The 13,147-nt window shown below is 43.7% G+C and overlaps 2 protein-coding genes across 2 annotated transcripts; both read right to left on the bottom strand.

The window, feature by feature from the left end:
- Nucleotides 1-2,352: 2,352 nt before the first annotated feature.
- On the bottom strand, nucleotides 2,353-4,168 carry F5J12DRAFT_786911 (uncharacterized protein; the record flags this gene model as incomplete). The annotated part of the gene is made up of 9 exons (XM_051743550.1): nucleotides 2,353-2,385; nucleotides 2,413-2,490; nucleotides 2,522-2,839; nucleotides 2,893-3,054; nucleotides 3,147-3,296; nucleotides 3,346-3,420; nucleotides 3,591-3,955; nucleotides 4,006-4,083; nucleotides 4,138-4,168. 9 exons carry the CDS (start codon nucleotides 4,166-4,168, stop codon nucleotides 2,353-2,355), a joined length of 1,290 nt encoding a protein of 429 aa, XP_051594779.1.
- Nucleotides 4,169-4,769: 601 nt separating this feature from the next.
- Nucleotides 4,770-5,589, bottom strand: F5J12DRAFT_786910 (uncharacterized protein; the record flags this gene model as incomplete). Its single annotated transcript, XM_051743549.1, has 4 exons — nucleotides 4,770-4,957; nucleotides 5,091-5,315; nucleotides 5,347-5,440; nucleotides 5,527-5,589. 4 exons carry the CDS (start codon nucleotides 5,587-5,589, stop codon nucleotides 4,770-4,772), a joined length of 570 nt encoding a protein of 189 aa, XP_051594778.1.
- Nucleotides 5,590-13,147: the final 7,558 nt, after the last annotated feature.

Below are 13,147 nucleotides of genomic sequence, written 5' to 3'. Positions count from 1 at the left end.
CTGTCAGTAATATCAATTACATGGTCACAACACATGGATGGGCCCATCAATAGCAACATGTATGCCTGTCACAACATAAAGACAGGCCCATCAGTAAGATCATTTATAGTGTCACAACATATGGAAGGGCCTGTATAGTAAGATATGCCCCTGTCACAACATGCATGAGACAGGCCCATCAGTAATATCAATTACATGGTCACAACACATGGACAGGCCCATCAATAGCAACATGTATGCCTGTTGCAACATAAAGATGGGCCCATCAGTAATATCATTTACAGCATCACAGCACATAGATGGGCCTGTCTAGTAAGATGCACCCCTGTCACAACATAAAGACAGGCCCATCAGTAATATCATTTATAGCATCACAACATATGGAAGGGCCCTTCAGCAGTATCATTTATGTGGTCACAACATAAGGACGGGCCCTTCAGCAGTATTATTTATATGGTCATAACATATGGATGGGCCCTTCAGTAATATCTTTTATATCACCATAAAACAAGGATGGGTCTGTCTAGTAAGATCCACCCCTGTCACAACATAAGACAGGCCCAACACCAATAGCATGTATAGTGTCACAACATATTGATTGGATCACAGCAAAATATTGAGGCAAGCATCCTGACATGCCATAATTTTCCAACAAGCTACAAGTGGCTCGCCCACTATACAACTCTGACCTCATCCACCCCAAGCATGAATACTATGCAAGACATGTCTAAAACCCCCCATGGATGGTGAATGGAACTAACAGACTGCATTGCATCATACATGAAAGCCAGATTTCAAGAGGAGGTACTCAGCAGACCTCACACCCTTCCAGATATATTGATTCCATTTCTGGTGTTATGTGAAGTGGATCACATATCATCAGTAATCTCACAGGCCTATCATCACCCAAGTAAGTCCATCATAATGGTGTGATGGGAGTTTTCATCTTTCTGCAGTCAACATCAGGAAAAATCAGGGTGGAAAAACCTGCAATGCAGAAGCTGCTGAGAGATATGTGGAAGTGACTGAGCTGTCCATTCTGGTGACTGACTCAAACACCATCTGCATTTGGTATTTGCTGGATGCTCTCAGCCCAAAAAGAAGGGTAAGGGAATGCAGAATCTCATATTCTACTGACTTAATGCAATGGCAGGCCAACATATGGAACTGCCTTCATCCTCTGAGGGAACCACTGCGGGAGAGCATAAAGGCCTCCCCACAGGCATGGCAGATGGACAAGTCATATTTCAGCAATAATGCTGAGTTGAAAGGCACCATCAACCTGTCACCTGCATGGTTTCAACAGGGTCATAGGGTGGGTGATCATTTCTTTCCTTGTGAATAAAGCACTCATCTGTCTTGAAGCCCCAAAATGGCTTCCTGGAAGCCTCATGGCTGCTCAAATCCAGGATGGAAAACACTTCTACAAGGGAATGGGTCAACCAAATGTCCGACACCAATACCCTGTTATCTGTGATCCTGCATGTCATCCATCCACAAATGTATGCAGATGGCAGGGAAGCATTGATCTGCCTTGGCAAACAGGTGGAACAGTGGGCAGATTTGGATATGAGCTCCATACTGCTGATATGGAGCTCCACATATAGCAGCATGTCCATGATGGTGCATTGGGCAACTTGTTACCACAGGGATATCAATGGACAGGATCCATGGTATGACATGCTGGTAACCGTGGGTGACTACCCACCCTTGGACTTTGTCATTCCAATGTTGAATCTGCGGCTGCACTATAACCCAGGGATGATCATTGCATTTTCAGGTTCAGCACTGGAGCATGGGGTGGGAGCTGTAGACAGTGACAGAGCATGCCTGGTGTACTACATGTGTGCCAATGTACATCAGTCAGTGCACATTCCCATGTGTCAATCACTGCAGATGGACAACCTACTATCTAGACCAGTTGCAACTGGAGAACTGTTGATTTGAAGCTGCAAAATTTAATGTAAGATTTAGTAGGCAATGTGGATCTTGTATTTTATTAGGATATGCCGGCTCTTGAACTTTGGATGGGTGGTGTTGCCAAGATTGTGCAAATGGGTGGGTGCTTTGACATCATAGATTGGGTGGGTACTCAGAGCTAAAGGGTGTGCATCATAAACTGCAAAAAAAATAAACCTACTCAGGCCATCATGCAGATGGGTGGACTGTTGGACATCGTGTGGATGGGCAGGGGTTCAGACATCATGCAAATGGGTGGCATCTCATAAATGATCAACATTTATAGCAATGTATATTCAACCAACTCCACAGTCAAAAACACGTAAACTATTGAAGTGGCATGCCAAACAACCCATGCAATGCCCACCACCTAGCGTAGAAATGGTCAATTTGTCAACCCCAACCATTGACAACATTGGCATATTTCTGAATATTTTTGATGCAGTAGTTTACCTGCTCCTTGATATGGCCATCGAGACAGTCTGTGATTGGTGCCTCAGGCAATGGCCATAAGCCCTGGGCCATCATCAACTATTTGCAGCGATGAGAATAAGCAGCATACCTTAAAAAAATCCCAGGCCACGGAAAACAATCCCTTGCATTGCAATCTTTGGGAATCTGCTGCATATTCCTCAGAATGATATAGCCACCAAGGGAATGCAAAGCTGGAATTGGGATCAGCTGTGTGTGGGGTCCAATGTGGGATGATGGTGCTGATATTGTTGATTATGCTAAATGCACTAAGGGGAATTAGCTGCATTTGATTGCAGAAGCTATCCTCATCATCTTGGTGTCTGAGGTATGCATGGTAGCATGCCAGGAGGGGAGGAGTATAACTGGCATGCAACACCATCACCAGAATCAAGCTATTAAGCTGATTCTGAAGGAATTATGTATCAGTCCCACATTGTGAAAAATTGATGTAAAACCTACCAAGTCCATTGCTAGGTTTGTGGACCAATGTGCAGGCCATCCCATGATATTGGCAGTCTGCTTCAGATGTACAGAGGCCACCTCGATCTGGCATGCCAAGTAGAGGATACCCATCTCTACCACAGACTGGCGAGATGGGTGTGATTGGCTGGCAATGAATGGCTTGGGACAATTGTCAAAGGCAGAATGCAGATAACAAACAACTTCCATCAAATCAAGCATATTGACAAGTCAAAGGCCCTGAGAGGCTGCACCATACTGGTCCCTTGCAGCTGTGCCCAATTCTCTTGCAATGGCATTTGCAGCCCACACAAGGTGCCTATCAAGGGTGGGATCGAATGGTGTGTCGCTGGGAGTGGTGTTTCTGCAATAGCAAGATACTGCAGCATGTAAGGCATGCAGGACTAAAATTATCAATGTCAACAGTGTATCAGATTAAGCTCATGCCCATACCTTGATCGCATCATGGAACAGGTGCCAATCCCCATTGTTCCATTTGAAGAGATTGCTGTGTGGATGGAAGTTCACCTACATAATCAATGGATATCACTGATCACATGAATAGAACCAAATAAATGCTCACTGTTGCATATTTCCATGAAAAGATCCCTCATCTCTGATCATTTGGGCATGCCAAAAGTCAAATGATTTGTGCCATTGTCCTCATCCACTGCCAAGTCAAAAGATTTGATGGGTACATTTGAAATGAGTGGGGGAGGCATTGGTTCCCTCATATCCTGCAATTGAGCAAGCAGGTTAGTCAGAGAATCAGGTCGAGGAGATCGGTCCCTCAGATTTGATGATTCACAGGTGATGGGCAGAGGAGATAGTTCCCACACATTCTGCAAGTCTGCCAGAAAATCGACCTGCATAGTAATGTCTTGTGCAGGTGTTGAAGACTTGTCCATCCTGTTTAATTTCTTGTGTGTGACTGGCAGTGCTGATGGTTCCCATGCATTCAGCAATTGCTTGAGTAGATCCACATTCATACCATCCACTGGGGGAGCAGTTGGTTCCTGTTCATTCAGGAACTGATTCATCAAGTTGTTGTGTGGATCTATTACTAGAAAATTAGTTTGTTTGTTAGCTTGAAGGGCAATCATGCCAACTCACCAGCCACAATTCTGCCCTCTGCCAGAGCAGTTGGCTCCCTTTCCTGCAGGAACTGATCCACTAAGCTTTTGCATGAATCTATAGCAAAAGAATGTTTGTTGTTTAGCTTGGAGAGAAATCATGTTCACTCACCAGCCACAATATCCATGTTCGACCCTGCCATATCTGCCCTTCCACTTCAGACAATTGGTGGAGGGGTTGGCACTTGCAACTCATGCAGTTGTACTAGCATCTCCTCCAGATTTTTGGACTGCTTCATGTGGGAGCTAGATTGCCTTGGCTCAATTGGTCTTACATTAGCTGTGGATGGCTTAGGTCACTGGATCCAACAATGAAGACAACCTCACCTTGACAATGGAAACAAACTTGGCAGGACTGTTCAGCAGACATGTTTGATGATGATGGGTTCACTGATAGGTTGATGATCAATCAAGATTTAAACTTGTAGGAACAATGGCAAGAATATCATTCACACCATGGGAAGCAAGGTTGGACAATGGCAGATGGAGCCAAATTTTGGGTAACAGCAATACATGGGAGATGAGCAGAAATATCTCCCTACATAGATAGCTACCAGTTGCTTCCACATGGCCAATATGTAGACCTGTCCTGCTCAGCTCTCTGCTCAATTGTCATGCTCAACCATCCCACTTAACTATCCCTCTCTCTGATATCAAAGACACCTCTCACAACCACCACAGTGTCATGAGCTACTGTACATGCCATACACTTGTATTCTAATGTGTCACACTAGGCTAAGCCCTCTATAGACCATACATGAGTTCCAAAAAAGGTTTCCACTCTGACTGTTTGAGGGATTTGACAACTACTTCTGCTTCTGATTGCTGCCTGTTTGCTTGCATGATCTCCACATCAGGAGATGGAACATCTGCATCTGGCCTTGCAGGGGCCTTTCTGACATGAGGGACTTCCGGGTGCTCCCAGGGACCCCCTGTTTCACATTCACAGATGCTGCATTGGTGGTCACAGATCCATTATGGTTGGACTTGGACAAGTATTTGGCCCCAGGTCGACATCAATTCATGTCTGGCTCACTAGATTCTGACAGAGCCTGCTTAATATACAGTGCAAACTTGTTAGCCATAACAGCTGATTCAACATGGCTAAACTTGCCTGGTGTGTGTACTTCAGGGCAGATTCCAGCTTTCCACCTTTTTTTCTGCTCATTGACCCCTCCTCAGTTGGGTGGTCAGTGAAAGGAATGCTCTCCAATCCATCTTCATCTGCATATTCTGAGTGGTCCTGTAGTTCAGTTGTGTACTCGTTCCCTGAGTGCAGATCAGGGTTTGCTGCAAATACAAGTTACAGCAGGAAGCCCACTATTCAGGGATGTTGCCATTTTCTTTGAATTGGATAGGGTGGGCAAATAAGTGTCTTCATCAGCTTCATCATTGGAATCATGGCTGTTGCTTTCCTGCCCATTATAGTCAGTTAGCACTTTATTTTGTGGACAATGCACCAGGGTCTTTGCATGGGCTGGAGGTGCAGAGAGCCACTCACTATGGGAACCATCAGCTGTTGGGGGATTTGAGTGGGAACAAGAAGGGAATGGTGTCTTGGCATGGTTTTGCCTCCCACCAGATACCTGAAGACCAGAATCACATTAGTGCTGATCTGTCATGCATGAAAATCACACATGGCACACCTTTTTAGTGGAGGGTATTGACAGAGGAATGAGGACAAAGGGGAAAAGGGTGAGAGCTAAAGACGAGCACTTGCCTTTATGAGTGGATAGAGCATTGAAAGTAAATGGTTTTGAAGTAGAGCTGTTGAGGCTTGTAGACAGTGAAGTAAAGTCGATTGACTGTACTGAGGGGATACAACAGAAACCCCTTGGTTTATATACATGCAGGTATGTGCACAGACCAGGTGACACATTTAGTAAGTAAAGTTACTACCTACTATGTATAGTAATGAATGTCATGGAACTTGATAGAATAAGTGGAGTAAAGTGACATCATAGTGGAGTCACTTAGAAAGCATGACATCATATGAGTAAGACTCATCTAATAAGCAAGTCTAGAACCAGTAATGAGAAACACCATTGACCAGTATTTCCAACACTCCCCCTCGCTCTAGAATGGCAAGGTAATGAGACCGAGTGACAAGTGATTTGTTTCGAATTTCTGCCACATAAGAGATTTTGTTAATCCATCAGCCTTTTGTTGGTCTGTCTGGATATATTCAATGGCAAAGAGATTATCTTGAACACATTCGTGAACAAAGTGCCACTGGACATCTATATGCTTTGAATGACCATCTGAGACAGGATTCTCAGCTATAAAGCGAGCACCCATATTGTCACAGTAGAGAATAGTTTTCTCTAATTTTAGGTCAAGTTCATCAAAAAGCATATTTAGCCATTTGATTTGGTGGGCAGAATCGCATAAAGCCATATATTCGGCTTCAGTTGATGAAAGTGCAATAGTTTTCTGTTTGCACGATTGCCAAGAAATAAGGGAGGTTCCAAGAAACATGGCATATCCGGTAGTAGAATGACGAGTGTCCACATTGGCAGCCCAATCAGAATCAGTGAATCTGAAGATGTGAGGTTCAGTCCCAGAATAATAAAGCACAAATTTTGGAGTAGATGCAACATATTTGACAATGTGCAGCGCCTTTTGTTTGTGATCTTCTGTTAGATTAGCCATATATTGCGACATGCGAATAACCACGAAAGCAATATCTATGTGAGTTCCCAGAGCCATATAAAGTAAAGATCCAATAATAGATTGATATTGGGAGCGAAGTGAAGAAGAAGCTTGATAGGAAGCTTTGGGTTTCTTCGGTTGGTAGCCAGAGGGAAGTGGAGTGCGAACATTATGTGCATTCTCCATTTGGAACCATTTGATCACCTTTTTGACATAAGGGATCTGATCCAGGTAGATCTCATGCTTAGCATGGTTTCTGTGGATCTGAAGACCTAGATATTCTTTGCATTCGCCTAGGTCTCTTGATTCCCATTTCTTCATGAACTTGTCTTTCTTTGCTTTAAGAAGTTTAGGATGTGATCCTAAAAACAATCCATCGTCAACATAGACAAGGAAAATAACCATGCCTGCATTGGATTTAAATATATAAATCCCTGCATCCACTTTGGATCAAATGAAGCCCATGCGAAGTAGGGAAGCATGTAAGGCTTTGTTCCATGCTAATGCTGCTTGCTTTAAGCCATAAAGAGCGCGCAGCAACTGATAAACCTTGTGCTCTTGACCTTTCACTTTGAAGCCTTCTGGTCGTTCCATATATATTTCTTCATCCAGATTGCCATAAAGAAAGGTAGTCTTGATGTCCAGGGCACTCATTTCCCAGTTTCGTTGAGCAGCAAATGACAGTAGAATTCACACTGTCTCAAAACAAGTGACTGGTGAGAAGGTATCTTCAAAGTCTGTTCTGAATTCTTGTGTGAAACCTTTGGCCACAAGATGAGCTTTATAGTGACCATCGCTTTTAATAGCAAAAACCCATCTGCATTTAACTGGTTTGTGATCTGGTTTTGGATCCATGAGAGTCCAAACATTTCTTTCCTCGATTGACTTAATCTCATCCTTCATAGCATCGAACCACTTCTTTTGGAGTTCTGGATTAAGTTTAAGGACATCTTTATAATGTTCTGGAGATTCCTTGACATGTGCAGCAAGAAGGAATTCAAAGGTATTAGCAAAATACCCTTTTTGATCTTTTTCTTCTTCCTCAATGTGTGCAGTTCAAGAAGGACCTGCTTCAGGTGGAGTAGTTGACTCAGATAGAGGAGTCAAGGGAGACATGGGAGGATGAGAAATCCATTCCCTAGGGACAGAAGGAGCCTGTGGCCTAACAGGCGATGGAGGTCTCCTTTCTTCCTGTATAACTCTTTGCTGCTCCCTAGTATTGCGAGCATGCTTCTCAGCATTTCTAATCCACTCCTGAGCTGTGTCCCTATTTTCACGAATATCCCTTTCAATCTGTACAGGAGGACAAGCTTCATAGACATTGTCAGGTTGAGAAGTAGGAATAATTCTGCATTTAGGATGAGGTTCCCTTTGTTCAGCTTGTTCCAGGTGTGCCCTTTGAAGATTTCTATTATCACCGGGAACAGGATATGGTTGGTGAGGGTGTTGAACAAGATTGGGAGGAACAGCAGGTGCTCTGTGTGGTCTAGGAGGTGGTTGTACTGGTCTGTTTTGTTGACCACCCTGCTGTGGGTTTGGATTACAAGGAGGTTGTTGTGGATTCTGTGGTTGGACTGGATGAGGTCCAAGGTTGGGAGGATCAATCCCAAAATCTGGTAGGTTTCCACCAGCATCACTAGAACCAGAAGATTGGTCATTATCGGAATCAGGGTCACTTGAGGTATCAGATTTTCTTTGAATACTATCCAAACAGAATGGAAAGGAGTCTTCTACAAACTTGGCAGTATGAGATAGAATGACCTTATGGCCATAAAGAAATTGATAGCCTTTTGTTTTTGGTTCATATCCTAGAAATATCATTTTGATTGCATGTGGGTCCAATTTGTCTTTTCTTTGTTCCTTTGGTACCCAAACATAGGCTTTGCAACTGAATGTGTGGAAATAAGAAATATCTGGAATCTTGCCAGTGAAAAGTTCAGCTGGTGTCTTGAATTGAATCCTTTTGAGCAGTGTTCTATTGTACACATGTAGTGCACAGTCAAATGCAAAGTTCCAATATTTCTTCAGAACACAAGCATAATGATGAATAGCTCTGGATTTTTCCAGGATAGTTCTATTAAATTGTTCTGCACAGCCATTTTGTTGTGGTTGATCAGCTATAGATAGCTGATGGCCAATTCCTCTTGAAGTGAGGAGCACTTTGAAAGTGTTTCCCATAAATTCTCCCCCTCAATCTGAACGGAGAGTACCCAGTTCAAGATTGAGCTGGCGTTGCATAGCAAGTAGCCAGTCAGTAAAGTGTTTGTAGGTATCAGATTTATTCTGCATATAGATGCAGAAACTGAAGGAAGAGTAGTCATCAAGTAGTGTGAGAACATACTTGGACCGAAAGTATGATTCGATGGGAAGTTCCAAAAGGTTGGCATGAACAAGTTCCAATGGGCAAGTAGCACATTTCCATGATGGTTTAAATGACTTGGAAGCCATTTTGCCTTGTGCACAGCCCTTGCAGGACTGAATCCCATGTAAGGGGATTTCAGGAAGACCTAATCAGCATAAATGGTGCATGATATTGTTGGCAGGATGTGCCAGCCGATTGTGCCAAAGAGATTCAGCATCCATTTTAACCATTAGGCAAAGGACTGAAAAAGCATTGGAGGGTGGAAGCAGAATGCCCACAAACCAATGTAATGGTGAATTAGGTGAAGCTAATCGTGCTTCAACTAAAATCCAGCCGTCAGGTGTTTGGATTTCTTCATTGTATGAAGTCACTTCGCTTCTATATCCCCTTTCTAGAAGCATATTTCGAGAGCAAAGTCTCTTCAAAAATTGAGGGCTGTATACCACATTTTCCAAGGAAAGAGTGGAGCCATTTTCTAGCTGCAACACTACAGTTTCTTCACTGATAATATTGACTCTTTGTTTTCCAGCAGTATTAGCCAACTGTGGGGTCTGATATTTCTTGAAAGACAAGAAGTCAGAGTAGTATGGAGTCACATGATGTGAAGCTCCAGAGTCAAGCATCCAAATGGACTTGCCTTTGGGAAGTATGATGTTGGCTGACATGTCACATGGGTAACAGTCAAAAGCATCATATGCATTGCAGTCAAATTCACCAGGGTGATAACCACTGACAGAATTCTCCGGGTCATAATCAAAGTCTGGTACATCAAGACAAATAAAAGGACAAGGACAAATATAAGTCCTCAGATTTGGTACACTCACATGAAATTCTGCTAATGATGTTTAAGTGGTCTGCTAGATTTTTGGGAAGACTTGGAAGAATGTCTGTTTCCTTGAACAATCTGTGACACATCATCTGCAGAATTCCTCTCTCCTGCCACATGTATATTAGCCAGGCTGGTAGCTCCCATTCCATTCTCAGGTTGGATGGGCAAGCTATGTACAGCCCTGGTTCTTGACTCAATAGAGGGAAATGGAATCCTCCTCAATAGAGGATCCAGGTTCTCCCATTGTAAGGATTCCTGAAGGGATAAACCCATTCTGAAACCTGTTGAGTCTGAGTGATATGCACACATGCAAATGGTGCAAAGACAGGGAGAATTAGATCTTGGTATGTTGACATGAGGAGTCACTGACTCAACTTCAGTAATGAAGGAGTTCTGTATCTCCTCCTGATACCATTCTGAGAGAGTACTGTTGGGTTGGATAGGTAGAGTTGGAACATGGCCGACATGTTCCATAGCCATTTCAATATCCTCAGCAGTTAACTTGGGTGAGGGAACCTGAGAAGCAAGAATAGTGTGGGAACTGAGAGTGGTTTCCATTTCAGGATGAGTGGTATTTTTGTTAGATTGATCTGGAGAATATTCTGGAGAAGTATGGCAGAAATTGATTGCATTAATATCAAAATCATCAGAGGGATAATCCTCCGGGACTTCTTCAATTGATGCGAGGTTAAACTCCTCAGCACCTTGTCCAGGGATGTCAAGCTTGTTGGTTTGGGCTTTTGCCTTGCCCTTACCATGGTGATGATTCTGGTTTTGTCCACAGTTGGACAAACCACCCTGTTGATTATTTTGTTGAGGGTAAGGCTGGTAAGAGCCTCCCCCTCTTTCACGATTTCCATGAGAACCACCATGTCCTCCTCAGCCACGAGAAGATCCTCCACCCCGATGGTCTTGAGTATTATGCGAGCCCTTGCAAATATTGCAGAGGGGCAGTTTATGCATGCGAGATAATAAGGAGTTAGACTCCTTTTTAACTGTAGTGGAGCCCAAAGACTCTCCAATTTGTCTTGGTAAAAGAGATTGTCCAGACTGGTGTGACCATAATTCTTTCATACGAGGGATTATGGAATCAGGTTTGAGATGTTGGGGATCAATGGATGATAAGATATTTGTGGGAGCTTGGTCCCAGGAGGCAGTCATAGTGTTGACAAGGAGTAGTGACTTCATTTTATTGTCCAAGGTAATGCCCTGACCAGATATGGTTTTAAAGAGCATATTGATCTCGGCAATTTTGGCCATGAGATCATCCTTGGGCTTAATTTGAATTTTGAGGAGTTGCTGAAACTCCATAAATGTCATCATGGCAGAAGGTTTGCCATATTTAGCCTCGAGATCATCCCATTTTAACTTGGAGGTGGCATGAGCATTGATGGAAAGTGCAATCATCAGATCACAGTAAAGGGTGATACACCCCTGAGCACAAGAATCCAAGATCTGCCAAACTTGAGCTTCATTGGCGTCTGCAGGTAAAGCCTCTGTTCCTGATACAATTCCCCATACTCCGAGAGTTTGAAAATATGCCTTCATCATAACTTGCCAAACAGTGTAATTCATCCCATTGAGTTTCAGGATGTTCTTTCCAAGACCTCCTTCAGAAGACATTCTAATAGATGTCAAGGATTAGATGGTCATATAGGAAAGTTTTTCATGGATCGGTGAATCCAGGATTAAATTGTCCTTGTCCTTGGAGGATTGTGTGCAGGCATTTACAATGCTTGCAGGCATGGGATTTTTGTCCAGGTTGATTCCAAGTCCTTGGTGATTGGTTTTTTATTTTTGGCTCTGGTTCCATGCCTTTCTCAGCGTAATGCCAATCAGTGATGCAAGAACTCCACTGAACATTATACTCGAGGAAATTGAAGCATAAGTCAGGGAAATAATGGTAGGACAAGAATGACCACCCCATTTCATGAAGTCTGTGGGGGTTCAAAAAGCCTAACCATTCTGAGGCACAAGAATAAGGAAAAGGAAACCAGCCATATATCCGATTACCATACTCCCTAGAAGCTATGATTTCAAAAGCATTATAAGAGCTATCTAGGCAGGGTTTGAGAGATCCATCAGGATGCTCAAGGAATTGGCCTGCAGATGCATATGGTATGTCCATGGTACCGGGGAGAGGATAGTTTGTGCTTAACTTTGGCAGCCATGTGAGACCTTGCAAGAGCACTGGCATATAATCCACAACATCTGGGTTGGACGAAAGATGACCCAGTATCACAGGCCATCACACATTTGAGGTCAGCCAGAACCAAGTCTGTTCCTGGCCAGTAAACAAAGCAGTGGTAACTGGTACTGTCAAGGTACCAAAGAGTAGCTTGAGTTTTGTCGTAACCGGTTTGGGTTTTGTCCATATCTCCACTCACCTTAAATCCGTCGACAAACTCCAATAACTGGAGGTCAAAGTGATGTCCCCCAGGTCATCGCTCTCTGAAATAGAGGGGGACACAGTCAATGTTGGTAATTCCTTCTTGCCAAAGTCCTCTGTAATGGCCTTCCAAATACTTGTGCCAAACCCTGAGAGGAGGGATGAGCTCGCAGAAAGGGTTTCCTGAGATGTAGAGGGGATGGCAGTTGTAATAGACGTACACGAATGTGTCATGCATGATGGTGGAGGCCAGAACAGTCCAGAGGGCAGGATCTTCATAGGTTAGACTGGGTAAGTCACAACCATTGAAGTTAGCGATAGCGTGTGGTGAGGATAAGAAGGAAATTTTAGGGGTGAAGTCAGTAAGGTAACCATGGAAAGCGGTATGGATACCAGGGAGTTCGAACAGCATGTCGAGGCCTGGATATGTCAGGATGCCATCCCAGGTCACCTCAATCTGCGAGAGAGGGACATGGGCGAGCAGGGGCTGTGGGCACACGAAGAAAGAACAACTACTAGGGATGGCATAGCACCAGTGGGAACAATCTCTAACATACAACGCCTCCATATACTCCACAACTTTCTTCATGTACTCCTCTCTCCACTTATTTCCAGCATACATGTTGTCACAAGAGTGGGCAACAGAGATTTCGGTACACTTAGCAATGACAAGAGACATGCTAAATGAAGGCATAAGATTCTGTTCATAAATAAATTGGGATGCAGCTAAAAAAAGCAAATCGAACTTGGCGATGTCGTTACCGACAGCGAGATCAACCTCAGCGATCAGGTGGTTAGCCTGAGCGAGTGCATCACCTAATGCCACTACGAGCTCTGGAGGAGGAGTCAGTTCATGGTGAGGGGGAAGTGGATCAGCACTTCCTTCAACT

This window comes from Pisolithus orientalis (assembly GCF_024613125.1).
Source record: "Pisolithus orientalis strain OTSU chromosome Unknown F5J12scaffold_74, whole genome shotgun sequence".
Lineage (NCBI taxonomy): Eukaryota > Fungi > Basidiomycota > Agaricomycetes > Boletales > Pisolithaceae > Pisolithus > Pisolithus orientalis.
Note: the sequence above shows the minus strand (reverse complement) of the source record. Positions and strands in the feature narration are given on the sequence as shown.